Below are 19,350 nucleotides of genomic sequence, written 5' to 3' on the forward strand. Positions count from 1 at the left end.
AAATTATGAGGGGAATAGATAGAGTGGACAGGATAAAATTGTTTCCCTTGGTGGAGAATTCTAGAACCAGGGGACATAGATTCAAGATAAGTGGCAGAAGGTGTAGGGGGGGACATGAACATAGAACATAGAACACTACAGCACAGAAAACAGGCCATTCGGCCCTTCTAGTCTGTGCCGAAATATTATTCCGCTAGTCCCATTGACCTGCACCTAGTCCATAACCCTCCAGACCTCTCCCATCCATGTATCTATCTAATTTATTCTTAAAACTTAAGAGTGAGCCCACATTTACCATGTCAGATGGTAGCTCGTTCCACACTCCCACCACTCTCTGAGTGAAGAAGTTCCCCCTAATGTTCCCCCTAAACCTTTCCCCTTTCACCCTAAAGCCATGTCCTCTTGTGTTTATTTCTCCTAATCTAAGTGGAAAGAGCCTACTCGCATCTACTCTGTCTATACCCCTCACAATTTTGTAAACTTCTATCAAATATCCCCTCATTCTTCTACGCTCCAAGGAATAAAGTCCTAACCTGTTTAATCTTTCCCTGTAACTCAACTCCTTAAGACCTGGCAACATCCTAGTAAATCTTCTCTGCACTCTCTCAATCTTACTGATATCCTTCCTGTAGTTAGGCGACCAGTACTGCACACAATACTCCAAAGTTAGCCTCACCAATGTCTTATACAACCTCACCGTAACATCCCAACTCCTATACTCAATACTTTGATTTATGAAGGCCAGAATGCCAAAAGCTTTCTTTACAACCTTGTCTACCTGTGACGCCACTTTCAGGGAATTATGTATCAGAACTCCCAGATCCCTTTGTTCCTCCGCACTCCTCAGTGTCCTACCATTTACTGTGTATGTCCTACCTTGGTTTGACCTTCCAAAATGTAACACCTCACACTTTTCCGCATTAAATTCCATCTGCCATTTTCTGGCCCATTTTTCCAGTTGGTCCAGATCTCTCTGCAAGCTTTGAAAGCCTTCCTCGCTGTCCACAACACCTCCAATCTTAGTGTCATCAGCAAACTTGCTGATCCAATTCACCACATTATCATCCAAATCATTGATATAGACAACAAACAACAATAGTCCCAGTACAGATCCCTGAGGCACACCACTAGTCACAGGCCTCCAGTCTGAGAAGCAATCATCCACTACCACTCTCTGTCTTCTCCCACACAGCCAATTTCGAATCCAGTTTACAACCTGTCCGTGGATACCAAGTGTCTGAACCTTCTGAACTAACCTCCCATGTGGGACCTTGTCAAAGGCTTTACTAAAGTCTATGTAGACAACATCCACAGCCTTTCCTTCATCTACTTTCTTGGTAACCTCCTCGAAAAACTCTACAAGGTTCGTTAAACACGACCTACCTCGCACAAAGCCATGCTGACCATCCTTAATCAGCCCTTGGCTGTCCAAATAATTATATATCCGATCTCTCAGAACACCTTCCAATAAAATACCTACTACTGACGTCAGGCTCACTGGCCTGTAATTACCTGGTTTACTTTTGGAGCCTTTTTTAAACAACGGAACAACATGAGCTACCCTCCAATCCTCCGGCACCTCACCCGTGGCTAAGGACATTTTAAATATTTCTGCCAGGGCCCCTGCAATTTCTACACTAGTCTCCCTCAAGGTCCGAGGGAATATCATGTCAGGCCCGGGGGATTTATCTACCTTTATTCGCTGTAAGGCAGCAAGCACCTCCTCCTCTTTAATCTCTATATGCTCCATGAAACTACTGCTTGTTTCCTTTCCTTCCTTATACACTATGCCAGTTTCCTGAGTAAATACTGATGCAAAAAAACTGTTTAAGATCTCCCCCATCTCGTGAGGCTCCACACATAGACGACCACTCTGATCTTCAAGGGGACCAATTGTGTCCCTTACTATCCTTTTACTCGTAATATACTTGTAGAAACCCTTTGGGTTTACCTTCACATTACCTGCCAAAGAAACTTCATGTCTTTTTGCCTTCCTGATTTCCTTTTTTAGTATTTTCTTACATTTTCTATACTCTACAAGTACCTCATTTGCTTCTTGTTGCCTATACCTGCTATACACCTCTCTCTTCTTCTTAACCAGAACGGCAATGAGGAAGAACTTTTTTATGCAGAGGGTAGTGGGTGTCTGGAATTCGCTGCCCAAGTTGGTGGTAGAGTCAGAAACTCTAAACTCTTTTAAAAAGTACCTGGATCTGCACCTTAAGTGATGTAAGCTGCAGGGCTATGGGCCGGGTGCAGGAAGGTGGGATTAGAAAGGGCACTTGGGTGTCCTCGGGATGGCATGGACAAGATGGGCTGAATGGTCTCCTTCTGTGCTGTAACTTTTCTATGGTTCTATGGACAATAAAGTGAAACTGAATTGAAATGAATATAAGTAGGCTACAGGGCTTTAGTGAGACCACATTCGGAGCACTGTGTACAGTTCTGGTGTCCTTCAGAGAAGGTTCACTTGGCTGATTCCTGGGGATGAAGGGGTTTGTCTTATGAGGAGAGGTTGAACAGGTCGGGCCTGTACTCATTGCAGTTTAGAAGAAGGAGAGGTGATCTTACTGAAACATATAAGAATTTGAGGGGGCCTGACAGAATGGATGCTGGGTAGATCCCTCATGGGGGAATCTAAAGCTAAGGGACACGCTTTCAGAATGAGGGGTCTCCCATTGAAGATGGAGACGAGGAGGAATTTCCTCTCTGAGAGTTGTCAGTCTGGTGAACTCTCTCCCTCGGAGAGCCGTGGAGGCTGGGTCATTGAATATATTTAAGGCTGAGTTACAGATTTGTTTTGGTCTGTAAGGGAGTCAGGATTTGCGGGGGGCAGGCAGGAAAGTGGGGTTAAGGCGGCAATCGGATCAGCGTTCAGTAGAATGGTGGAGCAGGCTCGATGGGTGAATTGCCGAATCAGCCTCTTTCTTATGATCTCATGGAAGAGGTTCCACAGGTTGGGAAGAGTTGCAGAGACAATTTCAAAGTTTGCGGACGATGCCAAACTTGGAAGCATCGTGGACTGTGAGGAGGATAGTGTAGAACCTCTTCAAAAGGACATAGACAAGTTGGTGGAATGGGTGTACAGGTGGCAGATGATGTACAACGTGGAGAAATATGAAGTGGTTCATTTTGGTAGGAAGAACATGGAGAGACAGCATAAAATAAAAGGGCGCAACTCTAAAGGGAGTGCAGGAGCAGAGGGACCTGGGTGTATATGCGAATTAAGTTATTGAAGATAGCAGGACAGGTTGAGAGCACAGTTAATAAAGCAAACGGTATCCTGGGCTTTATAAATAAAGCACAAGGGCGATGTTGAACTTGTATAATTCACTAGTTAGACCTCAGGAGTATTGTGTCCAGTTCTGGGCACCACCCTTTGGGAAGTATGTGAAGGCATTGGAGAGGGAGCAGAAAAGATTGACGAGAATGGTTCCAGGGATGAGGAACTTCAGTTATGAAGATAGATTGGAGAAGTTAGGACTGTTTTCCTTGGAGAGAAGATGACAGAGGAGATTTGATATAGGGATTCAAAATCAGGAGGGGTCTGGACAAAATGGATAGGGAGAAACTGTTCCCACTCGGGATCGAACACGAGAGGACACAGATTTTAATGTAATTAGTAAAAGAAGCAAAAGTGATATGAGGAGAAACTTTTTCACACAGCGAGTGTTTAGGGTTTGGAATGCACTGTCTGAGAGTGTGGTGGAGGCAGGTTCAACTGAGGCATTCGAAAGGGAATTAGACTTATCTGAAAAGGAAGAATGTGCAGGGTTACGGGGAGAAGGCAGGGGAATGGTACTGGGTGAGTTGCTCATTCGAGGAGCTGGTGCAGAGATGATGGGCCGAATGGCCTCTGTGCTTTTAACAATTTTGTGATTCTGCGACTGGAGGAGGTTACAGGGATAGGGAGGGTTGTAAGGAGCTGGAGGAGGTTAAAAATAGGGAGGGTTGGAGGGGCTGGAGGAGGTTACAGAGATAGGGAGGGTTGTAGGGGCTGGAGGAGGTTTACAGTGATAGGGAGGGTTGTAGGGGCTGGAGGAGATTACAGAGATAGGGAGGGTTGTGGGGGCTGGAGGAGGTTACAGAGTTAGGGAGGGTTGTAAGGGCTGGAGGAGGTTGCAGAGATAGGGAGGGTTGTAGGGAGCTGGAGGAGGTTGCAGAGATAGGGAGGGTTGTAGGGAGTTGGAGGAGGTTACAGAGATAGGGAGGGTTGTGGGGGGTGGAGGAGGTTACAGAGATAGGGAGGGTTGTAGGGAGCTGGAGGAGGTTACAGAGATAGGGAGGGTTGTAGGGAGCTGGAGGAGATTACAGAGATAGGGAGGGTTGGAGGGGCTGGGGCAGGTTATAGGGATGGGGAGGATTGAGGCCATGAAAGGGTTTGAAAACAACATCTTAAATTGGACCGGAAGCTAATATTGGTTAGCAAGCCTGGCTTGTGGGGAACTGACTGGGTGAGAGACTGGGTGTTGGTTTGGGCACAGGGAGCAGAATTAATGAGAGCAGTCCTGTCACCTCTGGCTGTGTTAACTTCGCTCAGCACAGGAGGGGATATAGATTGAGAAGTTTCACTAGCCAAGCTGTGTGCCTGGGGCCTGCCCAGGAGGAACTTGCCTCCAGCTTCCTGTGGCTCTGTGGTTAACACTGTTCAGTGTGTAGCTCAATGAGGAAGCTGACCTCTCCCTCACTTTCCTGGTGCAAGAGATTTCTGCTTTTGCAGAGGGTAAATTCTGGCTCCTTGTTAAAAACCCCCCACTCCCATTGCCCCACCGTACCTTCAGCTGTCTCAGTCCTAAGCTCTGAAATTCCCTCCCTGAACCTCTCTACCCCTCTCTCCTTTAAAACCAACCTCTTTGACCAAGCTTTTGGTCACCTGTCCCTAATATCTCTTTATGTGGCGCGGGGTCGCATTGCTTCTGTGAAGCACCTTTGAGGCGATGTGACCGATGTTAAAGGTGCTATATAAATGCAAGAAAGGGAGAGGGGGGTGACTGACTCTGCGAGGTGCAGCGTGGGTGATTTCCGATCGCATTGTCTCCAGCCCCCATTTGCTGTTCCGTTTCATTTCCAGTAGCTCCCAAGTTTTAAAAGCAGACCCTACGATTCTAGGGGGGGTTACTGTGACCCTGACATGCTCTGAGTGCAGTGAGGGGCTGCTGGTGTCCTGAGCAACACCACAAAAACCAGACTCTCCTCGTCACCGATCTCGATGGGACCTGGCTGTGGGCTACAGTGACTTACAGCAATTCAAGGAGGCAGTCAGTTGGACCCAGAGAGCTTTGCGATGTCCAGAGGTAGTGAGAGGCTCAATAGGGGATGCAAGTCCAAAACAAACTAGGTGGGTGGCTTATGTCACTCCTGGATCCTGTGAGCAATGCGAGTAGGCTCTTTCCACTTGGATTAGGAGAGATAAACACGAGAGGACATGGCTTTAGGGTGAAAGGGGAAAGGTTTAGGGGGAACATTAGGGGGAACTTCTTCACTCAGAGAGTGGTAAGAGTGTGGAACGAGCTACCATCTGACGTGGTAAATGCGGGCTCACTCTTAAGTTTTAAGAATAAATTGGATAGATACATGGATGGGAGAGGTCTGGAGGGTTATGGACTGGGTGCAGGTCAATGGGACTAGAGGAATAATATTTTGGCACAGACTAGAAGGGCCGAATGGCCTGTTTTCTGTGCTGTAGTGTTCTATGGTTCTATGGAACTGAGTGGACTGGCTTTTATTAACCTTGTGTGAGTAACGTGCCCTTGGGGATGGGGCGAGTCTTCCCTTCCCTCGAGCCTGATGCCAGCAGCTGCTCCTGCCAAGCCTGATGCCGCTGGGCTGTGACCCATGAACTCTCTGTACTGAGCCACTCCCTGCTGAACAGGACCTGGGGCATCTCCTTTGCAGTACCTGCTTCGTGCTGACTCCCATGTCACAGCGACAGTGACCCTGCTCCAGTGACCTGTTCGTCCGTCGTCGGACTGAGCCCGCCCCTGGGTGAGCCTTTAACCCTTTGTGGAACTTAAGAAATAGGAGCAGGAGTAGGCCATTCGGCCCCTCAAACCTGCCCCACCATTCAATAAGATCATGGTTGATCTGCCCCAGGCCTCGACTCCTCTTTCGTGCCAGCTCCTCATAGCCCTCAACTCCCCGATATTTCAAAAATCTATCTGCCTCCTCTTTAAATACTGTCAGTGATCTAGACTCCACAACTCTCTGGGGTAGAGAATTCCAGACATTAACTATACCCTGAGAGAAGAAATTCCTTCGCATCTCAGTTTTAAATGAGTGTCCCCTTATTCTGTAACTATGTTCCCTAGTTCGAGATTCCCCCACTAGTGGAAACATCTTCTCAACATCTACCCTGTCAATCCACCTCGGAATCTTGTACATTTCAATAAGGTCACCCCTCATTCTTCCAAACTGTAATGAATAAAGGCCTAACCTGTTTAGCCGTTCTTGATAAGTCAACCCCTTCATCCCAGGAATCAGCCTAGTGAATCTCTTTTGATCCGCCTCCAATGCCAAAATATCTTTTCTTAAATACGGGGACATAAGCAGTACACAGTACTCCAGGTGTTACAAGACCCTTCCTCTCATTAGCTCCTTGCTTACCTGATATCTTTGAGATGTTTATAGTATCCTCCACCATGAAGACCGATACAGGATATTGGTTTAAATTATCTGCCGTTTCCCTGTTCCCTGTTATCAATTTTCCAGTCGTATTCTCCAAGGGTCCCACACTCACTTTAGCCACTCTCTTTCCTTTTATATACCTGTAGAAGCTCTTGCTGTTTGTTTTTATATTTCTTGCCAATTTACTCTCTCAATCAATTTTCTCCCTCTTTATTAGCTTTTTAGTCATTACTGCTGATTCATAAACAAAATTCCCAACCCTCTGGCCCACCATTGCTTTGTACGCCTTAGTTTTTGATTGGATACTCTCCTTGACCACCTCTGTTAACCATGGGTGGTTCATCCTTCTCATCGAGTCCTTCATTTTGACTGGGTTAAATTTTTGCTGAATGTTATGAAATATCTGCTTAAATGTCTACCACTGCTCACCCACTGACCTTCCGCTTAGTCTAGTTTCCCAGCCCACTTTAGACAACTCTTTCTTCGTGCCTCTGTAATTGTCCTTATTTAAGTTGAGGACACTGGTTTGAGACCCGAGTTGCTCACCCTCAAACTGAATTTGAAATTCTGCCATTGTGATCGCTGCCCCCTAGAGGATCCTTAACTACGATATCTCTTATTAATCCCACCTCATTGCACATTACTAGATCTAAAATAGCCTGTTCCCAGGTAGGTTCTGCAAGGAATTGCTCTAAGAAACAATCCCTAATGCGTGACACGGCTTTGGCACCGAACACAGTGAAAAGGGAAAGCTCCTCCTGGTTAAACAACACCTTGATTTTTAACTTCTGATTCTTGTTTTCAAATCCCCCCGCCCCTCCCCGCCAAACTCTGTAATCTCCTCCAGCCCCACAACCCTTCTGTGCTTCCCTAATTATGGCCCTTTGAGCAGCCTCAATGGTGAGAATTGCTCGTGTGTGGCATCTTGAGGTGTTTTAAGGTGGTAGAGGTGTGATTTAAAGTGATGAGCGGGACCGGGAGGCAGTTTGAGAGGAGCGGCGGCCTTGGTAAGATTTAAAAAGAGCGGGAGCTGAGAGTCAGAGCGGGGATTTAAAAAGAGCGGGAGCTGAGAGTCAGAGCGGAGATTTAAAAAGAGCGGGAGCTGAGAGTCAGAGCAGAGATTTAAAAAGAGCGGGAGCTGAGAGTCAGAGCGGAGATTTAAAAAGAGCGGGAGCTGAGAGTCAGAGCGGGGATTTAAAAAGAGCGGGAGCTGAGAGTCAGAGCGGAGATTTAAAAAGAGCGGGAGCTGAGAGTCAGAGCAGAGATTTAAAAAGAGCGGGAGCTGAGAGTCAGAGCGGAGATTTAAAAAGAGCGGGAGCTGAGAGTCAGAGCGGAGATTTAAAAAGAGCGATTGCTGAGAGTCAGAGCGGGGATTTAAAAAGAGCGGGAGCTGAGAGTCAGAGCGGAGATTTAAAAAGAGCGGGAGCTGAGAGTCAGAGCGGAGATTTAAAAAGAGCGGGAGCTGAGAGTCAGAGCGGAGATTTAAAAAGAGCGGGAGCTGAGAGTCAGAGTGGAGATTTAAAAAGAGCGGGAGCTGAGAGTCAGAGTGGAGATTTAAAAAGAGTGGGAGCTGAGAGAGCGGAGATTTAAAAAGAGTGGGAGCTGAGAGAGCGGAGATTTAAAAAGAGTGGGAGCTGAGAGTCAGAGCGGAGATTTAAAAAGAGCGGGAGCTGAGAGTCAGAGCGGAGATTTAAAAAGAGCGGGAGCTGAGAGTCAGAGCGGAGATTTAAAAAGAGCGGGAGCTGAGAGTCAGAGCGGAGATTTAAAAAGAGTGGGAGCTGAGAGTCAGAGCGGAGATTTAAAAAGAGTGGGAGCTGAGAGAGTGGAGATTTAAAAAGAGTGGGAGCTGAGAGTCAGAGCGGAGATTTAAAAAGAGCGGGAGCTGAGAGCGGAGATTTAAAAAGAGCGGGAGCTGAGAGCGGAGATTTAAAAAGAGCGGGAGCTGAGAGCGGAGATTTAAAAAGAGCGGGAGCTGAGAGTCAGAGCGGAGATTTAAAGAGCGGGAGCTGAGAGTCAGAGCGGAGATTTAAAAAGAGCGGGAGCTGAGAGTCAGAGCGGAGATTTAAAAAGAGCGGGAGCTGAGAGTCAGAACGGAGATTTAAAAAGAGCGGGAGCTGAGAGTCAGAGCGGAGATTTAAAAAGAGCGGGAGCTGAGAGTCAGAGCGGAGATTTAAAAAGAGTGGGAGCTGAGAGAGCGGAGATTTAAAAAGAGTGGGAGCTGAGAGTCAGAGCGGAGATTTAAAAAGAGCGGGAGCTGAGAGTCAGAGCGGAGATTTAAAAAGAGCGGGAGCTGAGAGTCAGAGCGGAGATTTAAAAAGGGCAGGAGCTGAGAGTCAGAGCGGGGATTTAAAAAGAGCGGGAGCTGAGAGTCAGAGCGGAGATTTAAAAAGAGCGGGAGCTGAGAGTCAGAGCGGAGATTTAAAAAGAGCGGGAGCTGAGAGTCAGAGCGGAGATTTAAAAAGAGCGGGAGCTGAGAGTCAGAGCGGAGATTTAAAAAGAGCGGGAGCTGAGAGTCAGAGCGGAGATTTAAAAAGAGCGGGAGCTGAGAGTCAGAGCGGAGATTTAAAAAGAGCGGGAGCTGAGAGTCAGAGCGGAGATTTAAAAAGAGCGGGAGCTGAGAGTCGGAGCGGAGATTTAAAAAGAGCGGGAGCTGAGAGTCAGAGCGGGGATTTAAAAAGAGCGGGAGCTGAGAGTCAGAGCGGGGATTTAAAAAGAGCGGGAGCTGAGAGTCAGAGCGGAGATTTAAAAAGAGCGGGAGCTGAGAGTCAGAGCGGAGATTTAAAAAGAGCGGGAGCTGAGAGTCAGAGCGGAGATTTAAAAAGAGTGGGAGCTGAGAGAGTGGAGATTTAAAAAGAGTGGGAGCTGAGAGTCAGAGCGGAGATTTAAAAAGAGCGGGAGCTGGACTCGGGGCTGAAAGTTCCGGGGAGGCTTGGGTCTGACCGGAGAGGAGAGACCGGCGAGAACGGTATAAAAGGGCGTGAAAAACAGAACCTGAGACCAGAGAGGAAAGACCAGCGAGAATGGTATAAAAGGGCGTGAAAAACAGAACCTGAGACCAGAGAGGAGACACCGGTGAGAATAGTATAAAAGGGCGTGAAACACAGAGGGTGAGACTGGAGAGGAGAGGCGTTACCCTCAGGACCTTCAGGCGGTGGGGTTTGAAGTGATGTCATGATTCAAAAAGTGACGTGATGCGGGGAGGCAGCTGGTTGGTAAGTAGGGTCAGGTGAGTACTTCTACTTTTTCTCCTAATTAAACTGCTGCGGTCTATTAGCTTAAACAGAATAAGGTGAGGACTTTGGACTATAGTAGGAGTGTTTGGAGTGGAATAAAGCCCCTAACTTAATTAGTATTCTTTAAAGGGAGTAACTAACGAGCTTAATCTAAAGAGAAGTCATGGCAGCAGAGCTCGTACCCGTGATATGCTCCTGCGCTATGTGGGAAGTCTTGGAAACTTCCAGTGTCCTTGGCGACCATGTGTGCAGGAAGTGTGTCCAGTTGCAGCTACTGGCTACCCGCATTTCGGAGCTGGAGCTGTGGGTGGATTCACCGTGGAGCATCCGCGATGCTGAGATTATTGTGCATAGCACGTTCAGTGAGGTGGTCACACTGCAGGTAAAGACTGAACAGGCAGAAAGGGGATGGGTGACCACCAAATAGAGTAGAGGGAGGCAGGTAGTACAGGAGACATGGCTGCAGGGTAATCAAGGATGGGAACTGAACACCCAGGGGTATTCAATATTTAGGAAGGACAGACAAATAGGGGAAGGAGGTGGGGTGGCATTGTTAGTAGGAGGGAATCAATGCAATAGTGAGGAACGATAGTGGCTTGGAAAATCATGATGTGGAATCTGTTTGGGTGGAGATAAACACTTTTTGAATCATGACATCACTTCAAACCCCACCGCCTGAAGGTCCCGAGGGTAACGTCTCTCCTCTCCAGTCTCAGCCTCTGTTTTTCACGCCCTTTTATACCATTCTCGCCGGTCTCTCCTCTCCGGTCAGACCCAAGCCTCCCCGGAACTCTTGCTCTGTCCTCGCGCTGCTTTGTGAAGCACCAAGAGGCAGAAAACGTTGGTGGGGTTGTCCATAGACCCCCAAACAGTAATGGAGATGTAAGGGAAGGCACTAAGCAGGAAATTAGAGACACATGCAATAAGGGTACAACTGTAATCATGGGTGACTTTAATTTACATATAGATTGGACAAACCAAACTAGCAACAATACCGTTGAGGAGGATTTCATGGAGTGTGTACGCGATGGTTTTCTAGACCAATACAATGAGGAACCAACTAGAGAGCAGTCTATCCTAGACTGGGTGCTGTGCAATGAGAAAGGATTAATTAACAATCTTGTGCAGGGTCCCTTGGGGAAGAGCGACCATAAAATGATCGAATTGTTCATTAAGATGGAGAGTAAAGGATGGAGAGTGAAGAAGTTGAATCCGAAACTAGGGTCCAACTAGGAACTGTGAGCGTATGAGGCGTGAGTTGGCCATGATGGATTGGGGAACCTTACTGAAAGGGTTGACAGAGGATAGGCAATGGCTAATATTTAAGGAATGTATGCATGAATTACAGCAATTATTCATTCCTGTCTGGTGCAAAAATAAAACAGGAAAGGTGGCTCAGCCATGGCTAAGAAAATAAATTAGAGATAGCGTTAGATCCAAAGAGGAGACATATAAAATTGCCAGAAAAAGCAGTAAGCCTGAGGATTGGAAGCAGTTTAGAATTCAGCAAAAGTGGACAAAAAAGATTCATGAAGAAGGGGAAAATGGAGTATGAGAGTCAAGTTGCAGGGAACATAAAAACTGACTGTAAAAGCTTCTATAAATATGTGAAGAGAAAAAGACTAGCAAAGACAAAGGTAGGTCCCTTACAGTCAGAAACAGGGGAAATTATAATGGGGAACAAAGAAATGGCGGAAGAATTGAACACACATTTAGGCTCTGTCTTCACAAAAAGTGGACACAAATAATTTCCCAGAAATGTTAGGGAACCAAGGGTCTAGTGAGAGGGAGGAATTGAAGAAAATCAGTATTATAAAAAAATGGTGCTAGAGCAATTAATGGGGTTAAAGGCTGAAAAATCCCCAGGGCCTGAGAATCTACATCCCAGAGTACTAAAAGAAGTGGCCCTGGAAATATTGGATGCATTGGTGGTCATCTTCCAAAATTCTATAGACTCTGGAGCTGTTCCTACAGATTGGAGGGTGGCAAATATAACCCCGCTATTTAAAAAAGGAGGGAGGGAAGAAACAGGGAATTACAGACCAGTTAGTCTAACATCAGTCGTGGGGAAAATGCTAGAGTCTATTATAAAAGATGTGGTAACAGAACACTTGGAAAGCATTAACAGGATTAAACAAAGTCTACATGGGTTTATGAAAGGGAAATTATGCTTAACTAATCTACTGGAGTTTTTTGAGGATGTAACTAGTAGAATAAATAAGGGAGAACCAGTGGATGTGGTGTATTTGGATTTCAAGAAGGCTTTTGATAAGGTCCCACATAAGAGGCTAGTGGGCAAAATTAAAACACATAAGATAGGAGGTAATATACTGGCATGGATTGAGAATTGGTTGAGACACCAGGAACAGTGTGTGGGAATAAATGGGTCTTTTTCTGGGTGGCGGGCGGTGACTAGTGGTGAACCACAGGGATCAGTGCTTGGGCCCCAGCTGCTCACGATATATATAAACGAGTTGGATGAGGGAACCAAATGCAATATTTCCAAGTTTGCTGATGACACAAAACTGGGCGGGGTTGTGAGGAGGATGTAAGGAGGCTTCAGGGCGATTTAGACAAGTTGTGTGTGTGGGCAAATACATGGCAGATGCAGTATAACGTGGATAAATGTGAAGTTATATGCTTCGGTGTGAAGAACAGAAAGGCAGAATGTTAGTTAAATGGTGATATATTGGGAAGTGTAGACGTACAGGGGGATCTGGGTGTCCTTGTACACCAGGCAATGAAAGTAAATAGACGGGTGCAGCAAGCAATTAGGAAGGCAAATGGTATGTTGGCCTCCATTGCAAGAGGATTTGAGTTCAGAAGTAAGGATGTCTTACTGCAGTTATACAGGGCCTTGGTGAGACCACACCTGGAGTATTGCGTGCAGTTTTGGTCTCCCTACCTAAGAGGATATACTTGCCACAGAGGGAGTGCAGCGAAGGTTCACTAGGTTGATACCGGGGATGGTAGGACTGCCGTATGAGGAGAGATTGGTTTGACTGGGACTGTATTCACTAGAGTTTAGAAGAATGAGAGGGGATCTGATTGAAACATATAAAATTCTAACAGGGCTGGACAGACTGGATGCAGGGAGGATGTTTAACCCTGGTTGGGGAGTCTAGAACCAGGGGCCACAGTCTCAGGATATGGGGCAGGCCATTTAGGACTGAGATGAGGAAAGATTTCTTCACTCAGAGGGTGGTCAACCTGTGGAATTCTCTACCACAGAAGCTGTGGAGGCTGGGTCACTGAGTATATTCAAGAAAGAAATTGATAAATCTTTGGATATTAGGGGCATCAACTGGTATGGAGAGAAAGCGGGAATATGGCGTTGAGATAGAGGATCAGCCATGATCATATTGAATGGTGGAGCAGGCTCGAAGGGCCGAATGGCCTACTCCTGTTGCTAGTTTGTGTGTGTTTCTACCATGTTGATGTTTTTGCTGCTGTGATGAATTCTCTAGTACAGCCAGTCACCGCCTCCCCTTTGGTTCCCTCCGCAGCCTTCTCTGTTGCGCTGATTGACGCAGCGTTCGACAAGGATGAGTCTGTCCGGCAGGAAGTATCGCAGGCTCTTCGGGAACTGGGCTACCGCCACCCTCGGCTGGTCCTCCTGTCCTGCCACTCCTACCTCAGCAAGCACAGTAAGGTAAGTGTCGGGGCCTGGGTGCAGCCCCACACACGCACGCACGCACACACACACACACACACGAGGGCCTCCACCTCAGATACCATTCCCCCGCTTCAGACTTTGCGTCGCCCTCCTTAACACACCCCACTTTGTCAAACGGCACTGGGTTCCTGCCCCAGCCTGTAACCATGGGAAATGGAGCTGATTTTTGTGCCTAATTGGTCATGTATTCAATTTGTGAATTGGTTATGGCACAGCAGGAGACCATTTAGCCCATTGTGTTTGTGCTAGCCCTCTGCAAGAGCAACTCGGCTAATCCCACTCCCCCTGTCCTTTCCCCGCAGCCCTGCACAGGTTTTACTCTTCATATAATTATACAATTCTCTTTTGAAAGCTACGCCACAGTTGAACCTGCCTCCTCCACACTGTCGGGCAGCGCGTTCCAGATCCTGACCATTCGCGTGGTGTTTGGGGTGTTGGGGGGGAAATAGATTTTTCTCAAATCGCTTTCGCCTCTTTTACCAATCACCTTTTAAATCTGTCTCCTCTGGTTCTCGAGCCTTCCGCCAATGGGAACGGTTTCTCCCCGTTGACTCTGTCCAGACCCCTCGTGGTTTCGGTCCGCCTCCATCATAAATCCCCCTCTCTTGTTTCTGCAGCTGGTACAGTCTCATCGCATCATCATACTGCACAGCATGGAGGCCATCGTCAAAGAAACCATCAGCCAGCTCGACCAATCCCTGGCCAGGATGGTCATCTCCTTGGCTTCGGAAGAGATGACCAGATCGAAGGTAATTTGCCGACCTCACCCATTCTCCACCCCCCCTACCCAATTCCTTTAAGCAGCCACTGTTATTGCCGTGCACAGCAACACTCGTTCCTGCATTATTTTGCTAATGTAGTTGTCCTGCCTGTGTGGACTGACTGTTCAAACATGGGGATCGTGGTGGTCAGCTCTCAGCACGGGCTTGTGAGTCCGTGATTCTTCTCCTCCATTCTCAGGCAGACTGTACAATCCCTGTCCTGAAGCCTGACCCACAGTGGACATCAGTTAAATGACCAGAGACGTTGGCTCATTGGGCAGCACCTCAGCCTCTAACTCAGAACATTGTGGGTTCAGATCCCACTCCGGACACTTCACAAAAACAGGCCGACACTCAACAGTGCAGCACTGAGGGAGTGCCGCACTGTGGGAGGGGGCGGGGCCGGCGCCGTGGGAGGGGGCGGGGCCGCGGGAGGGGGTGGGGCCGCGCCGCGGGAGGGGGCGGGGCCGCGGGAGGGGGTGGGGCCGCGCCGCGGGAGGGGGCAGTGCTTTCTGAGGTTCTGATGTTGCGAAGGGCACTATATAAAGCAAGGCCTTGAGCTGTGAGATGATCCTGGTCAGGTTAATTCACCGTTGCATTGGGCAGTAATGGTGTCGGGTGTTCGGGAGCTGAATGACTGCTCAGTTAGTCCCCGTCACTGGGCCGGCCGGTCTGGAGACTGTGTTCTTACCCATTCCCTGTTTGCTGTGCTTTAGGAGATGTTCCCTGACTGGCAGGAAGCTGCCAGTAAGCTGCTGGTGTCTTTGGGCTGCAGGTTCATCAATGAGGTGATGGAGGAGATTCTACAGAAGTTCCAGCCGGGAGTCCTGCCCCACTTCTTCGTGGTTCACACACTGGCCAACCTCTCCACGGCAAACGGTGAGGCTGTGAATTGATCAGGTTTCCTTGTTTATTACAACCCTCCCCCTCCCCCACCCCCTCCCCCCTTGAAAAAACAACTCAACAGGATTTACTCACCAATCAGCTGCTTTTTTAAAAAAAATCTACTTTCAGAAGAGTGTCCCTCGCAGGTCTGGTGCCCTCCTGAAGGTACTGCCTCTCCCTCTCTTTTTTTTGGTTTGAGGAGGAGGGAGGGATGGAAACACTACAACAATGTAATATTTGGGGCTATTCCGTTCTTTGACAGTGGGTGGTCCTCGATCCCCTTCTGAGTCGCGGTGTCTGTGGTAACTTCTCTATCAAGTCTCCTCTTAGCTTCTCCTCTCCAAGGAAAACAGCCCCAATATCTCCAATCTTTCCTCATAACTGAAGTGTCTCATCCCTCTCATAAACCTCTTCTGCACTCTCTCCAATGTATTCACATCATTCCTATAGTGTGGGACTGTACATAATATTCCAGCTGAGGTCTAACCAGTGTCTAATATAAGTTCATCATAACCTCCCTGCTCTTGTACTCTATGCCCCTATTAATGAAGCCTAGAATACTGTCTGCTTTCGAATGGATCTAACAGTAGTGAAGGTAAATCAGCAGATCATTGTGTCTGTGGGTGGGCCGTGAGTTGATGTGTCTACATAACCTTGGCTTGATGCTGAGACGCTGTTTCCCCTACCTCGGGGGTCTAGAATATGGGGTCACGGTCACAGCCATTTGGGACTGAGAAGAGAAATTTCTTCTCACAAAGGGTTGTGAATCTTTGGTATTCTCCACCCCAGAGGGTTGTGGGCGCTCCTTGTGGAGAATTTTTACTCTTCCCTCCAATTTGCTCTTGAGGTGGTCGTGAGCCACAAGTGTAACTTTGTCCCCCTCAATCTCTGCCCTCCGTTCTCTCTCAGTCCCTGTCTCACACCCTTTCTGTCTAATCCTCTCTCCACATCCTTGCCTGTCTCTCTTTTCCCTTGCTGTGTTTGGAGTACAGGAATTTATTTCCAAGCCCAGACTTGCCTGTCACTCTACGTGCTTCAGTTTTTGGATTACAACACTTAAGCCAGCAGGCGTGTGAAGCTGCTCATTGCGTCATCACATCGTTCATTCCTGATTCGCTCTGTCTCGTTTCCTGACCTGGCTTGTGTCAGGCACTCTGACCCCAAGGTGAAAGGTTGAAGTTCAATGGCAAACACACCCCTATCCTCAAACACGCTGCTGACCAGCAATGTCATGGATCACCCGAGTGCCTTTTGCACAGGGAACTGTGGGTGAGTTTGGAATTCAGATTGAGAGAAATCCTGACTGCTATTTATTATCCCTAAGCTTCCCTGTGCCCTGGTACACCTCCCACTGCCCAACGGTTAAGAGGTTAAACAAAATAGCAAGCTGGGATCAGTAAAAGTGCTGTAAAAAGCCATCTGGTTCACTGTTACGACTGGGATGGGAGGAGTGCGCAGTTTATCTGCCCCCACTACCCCACAGGTCGTACCATTAGTGTAAATGTTTAATTCACTTACCAAAATGGCCAATGATTTACCTTCGCTACTGTTAGATCCAGAATAAAAGAGACTTAAACTTACCACAAAGGAAGTTGGTTGTGGTTGTTGGATGTCAGTCATCTCAGCTCCAGGACATCACTGCAGGAGTTCCTCAGGGTAGTGTCCTCGACCCAACCATCTTCAGCTGCTTCATCAATGACCTTCCTTCCATCATAAGGTCAGAAGTGGGGATGTTGAAGGATAATTGTACAATGTTCACCATTTGTGACTCCTCAGATACTGAAACAGTCTGTGTCCTTATGTCACAAAGTAACATTCGCACCACACAAATGCCAGGCAATGACAATCTCCAATAAGAGGGAATCTAACCATCTCCCTCTGATATTCAGTGGCATTAATATCACTGAATCCCCCACCATCAACACCCTGGGGGTTACCATTGACCAGAAACTGAACTGGACTAGCCACATAAATACTGTGGCTACAAGAGCAACTCAGAGGTTAATAACTCCTCTTGACTCCCCAGAGCCTGTCCACCATCTACAAGTCGGGAGTGTGATGGAATACTCCCCACTTGCCTGGATGAGTGCAGCTCCCACAACATTCGAAGCTTGACACTGTCCAGGACAAAGCATCCTGTTTGATTGGCGCCACATCCACCATCTTTGACATTCAACACCACCACCACCCGATGCACAGTGGCAGCAGTGTGTACCATCCAGCAACTCACCAAGGCTCCTTCGACAGCACCTTCCAAAGCTATGACCTCTAACATCTAGAAGGACAAGGGGAGCAGACACATGGAAACACCACCACCTGGAAGTTCCCCTCTAGGCCACTCACCAGCCTGACTTGGAAATATATCACCGTTCCTTCACTGTCGCTGTGTCAAAATCCTGGAACTCACCCACCCGTTCTAAACGCACTGTGGGTGTACCTACACCACGTGGACTGCAATGGCTCAATAAATGGTGACCCAGCCAGCCTTAATCAAATTTTTAAAAAAATACTCCCGTCCCTTTCTCTTCCACCTTTAAGATCGGATCAGTTAGTACGTACTTTTCTGTTTTGAATACATTAATTGTTATTTTCTGCTGCTGTCCCTGGGTCACTCCTACTCTACTGACTGTCATTTGTTCCTCAGTGTATGGTATGGTGCCCTTCCTGACAGCCATCTTGGGGACAATGCTGCCTATGCTGGGAATGGCAAAACAGGATGCAATGAAATCGGTGTTCACCATTGGTAAGAGCCTTATCTGTAATTGATGGGGACAGTGTAGAGGGAGCTTTACTCTGTATCTAACCCCGTGTTGTACCTGCCCTGGGAGTGTTTGATGGGGACAGTGTAGAGGGAGCTTTACTCTGTATCTAACCCCGTGCTGTACCTGCCTTGGGAGTGTTTGATGGGGACAGTGTAGAGGGAGCTTTACTCTGTATCTATCCCGTGCTGTACCTGTCCTGGGAATGTTTGATGGAGACAGTGTAGAGGGAGCTTTACTCTGTATCTAACCCCGTGCTGTACCTGTCCTGGGAATGTTTGATGGGGACAGTGTGGAGGGAGCTTTACTCTGTATCTAACCCCGTGCTGTACCTGCCCTGGGAGTGTTTGATGGAGACAGTGTAGAGGGAGCTTTACTCTGTATCTAACCCCGTGCAGAACCTGTCCTGGGAGTGTTTGATGGGGACAGTGTAGAGGGAGCTTTACTCTGTATCTAACCCTGTGCTGTACCTGTCCTGGGAGTGTTTGATGGGGACAGTGTAGAGGGAGCTTTACTCTGTATCTAACCCCATGCTGTACCTGCTCTGGGAGTGTTTGATGGGGACAGTGTAGAACGATGTGGTGGACCAGTGGGGTTGAGTGCAGAAAAGGATTGATTCACTGAAGCTTTTCTGTGGTTCTAACTGGCTGGAACCTGCTGCCAACGTGGGTGGTGGAAGTGGAGAAGATGAATGATTTCAAGTAGAAATTGGCTGGGCACTTGAGGGAGATAAACATGCAGAGCTGTGGAGGGAGCATGGGAGAGTGGGATTGAATGGATTGCTCTACAGAGAGCCAGCATGGATGGGCTGAATGACCACCTGTGCTGGAGTGACTCCATGATACTTCCTGATTTGTTATTCTTGCTGTGTTATTCATGGTAGGGCTGATGGTTTGCCCCCCCTTTCTTTCGGTTGTAGCTCTGGGACATTTCAGCGAGAGTATCCTCGAGTACCTGGCAAATCTGGACAAAGCCCCGGACCCCACGGTCAGGAAGGATGCCTTCTCCAGTGAGATCTACGCCTCCTACGAGATTCTCTTCAATGTGTGGCTGCAACACAAAGAGGCCAAGGTGAAAGGGGGCAGGAGAGTGGGGTGGGGGTGCTGGGTTTCAATCATCCTTGGACCTGCTGCTTAACCCCGCGAATCTAATAACCCTCAACAAGCTCTGATCTCCCCCTCCGTGGTCTTGTTTAATTCTGGTTAGGAGAACTTTAATTGGACATTTTCCTTTTTTTTGGCTTCCCAATTCAGCCAAAGATTGTTTTCCTTTTTTCTCTCTTTGGGCATAATGGAAAAGCTCGAGGATGGGACAAAACCTGAATGTGAGAACCGTGAGGAGGATAGTGATAGACTTTGAGAGACAAGTTGGTGGAAGGTGACAGATGAAGTCCAGTAAGGAGAAATGTGCAG

The 19,350-nt window shown here is 47.8% G+C and overlaps 1 protein-coding gene across 1 annotated transcript in view; it reads left to right on the forward strand.

Moving 5' to 3' along the window:
* Positions 1-13,367: 13,367 nt before the first annotated feature.
* Positions 13,368-19,350, forward strand: part of LOC144676422 (maestro heat-like repeat-containing protein family member 1) — a gene marked incomplete at its 3' end in the record, with an annotated part of 59,457 nt that continues 53,474 nt past the window's right edge. The window contains exons 1-5 of the mRNA XM_078536841.1: positions 13,368-13,509; positions 14,151-14,282; positions 15,011-15,173; positions 17,824-17,922; positions 18,858-19,009. Of these exons, the coding sequence (XP_078392967.1) occupies positions 14,187-14,282; positions 15,011-15,173; positions 17,824-17,922; positions 18,858-19,009 (510 nt within the window). The remainder of the gene's footprint in view (positions 13,510-14,150; positions 14,283-15,010; positions 15,174-17,823; positions 17,923-18,857; positions 19,010-19,350) is intronic.

The sequence above is a fragment of the Cetorhinus maximus genome, unplaced genomic scaffold, assembly GCF_964194155.1.
Source record: "Cetorhinus maximus unplaced genomic scaffold, sCetMax3.hap1.1 HAP1_SCAFFOLD_1588, whole genome shotgun sequence".
In the NCBI taxonomy this organism is placed as follows: Eukaryota; Metazoa; Chordata; class Chondrichthyes; order Lamniformes; family Cetorhinidae; genus Cetorhinus; species Cetorhinus maximus.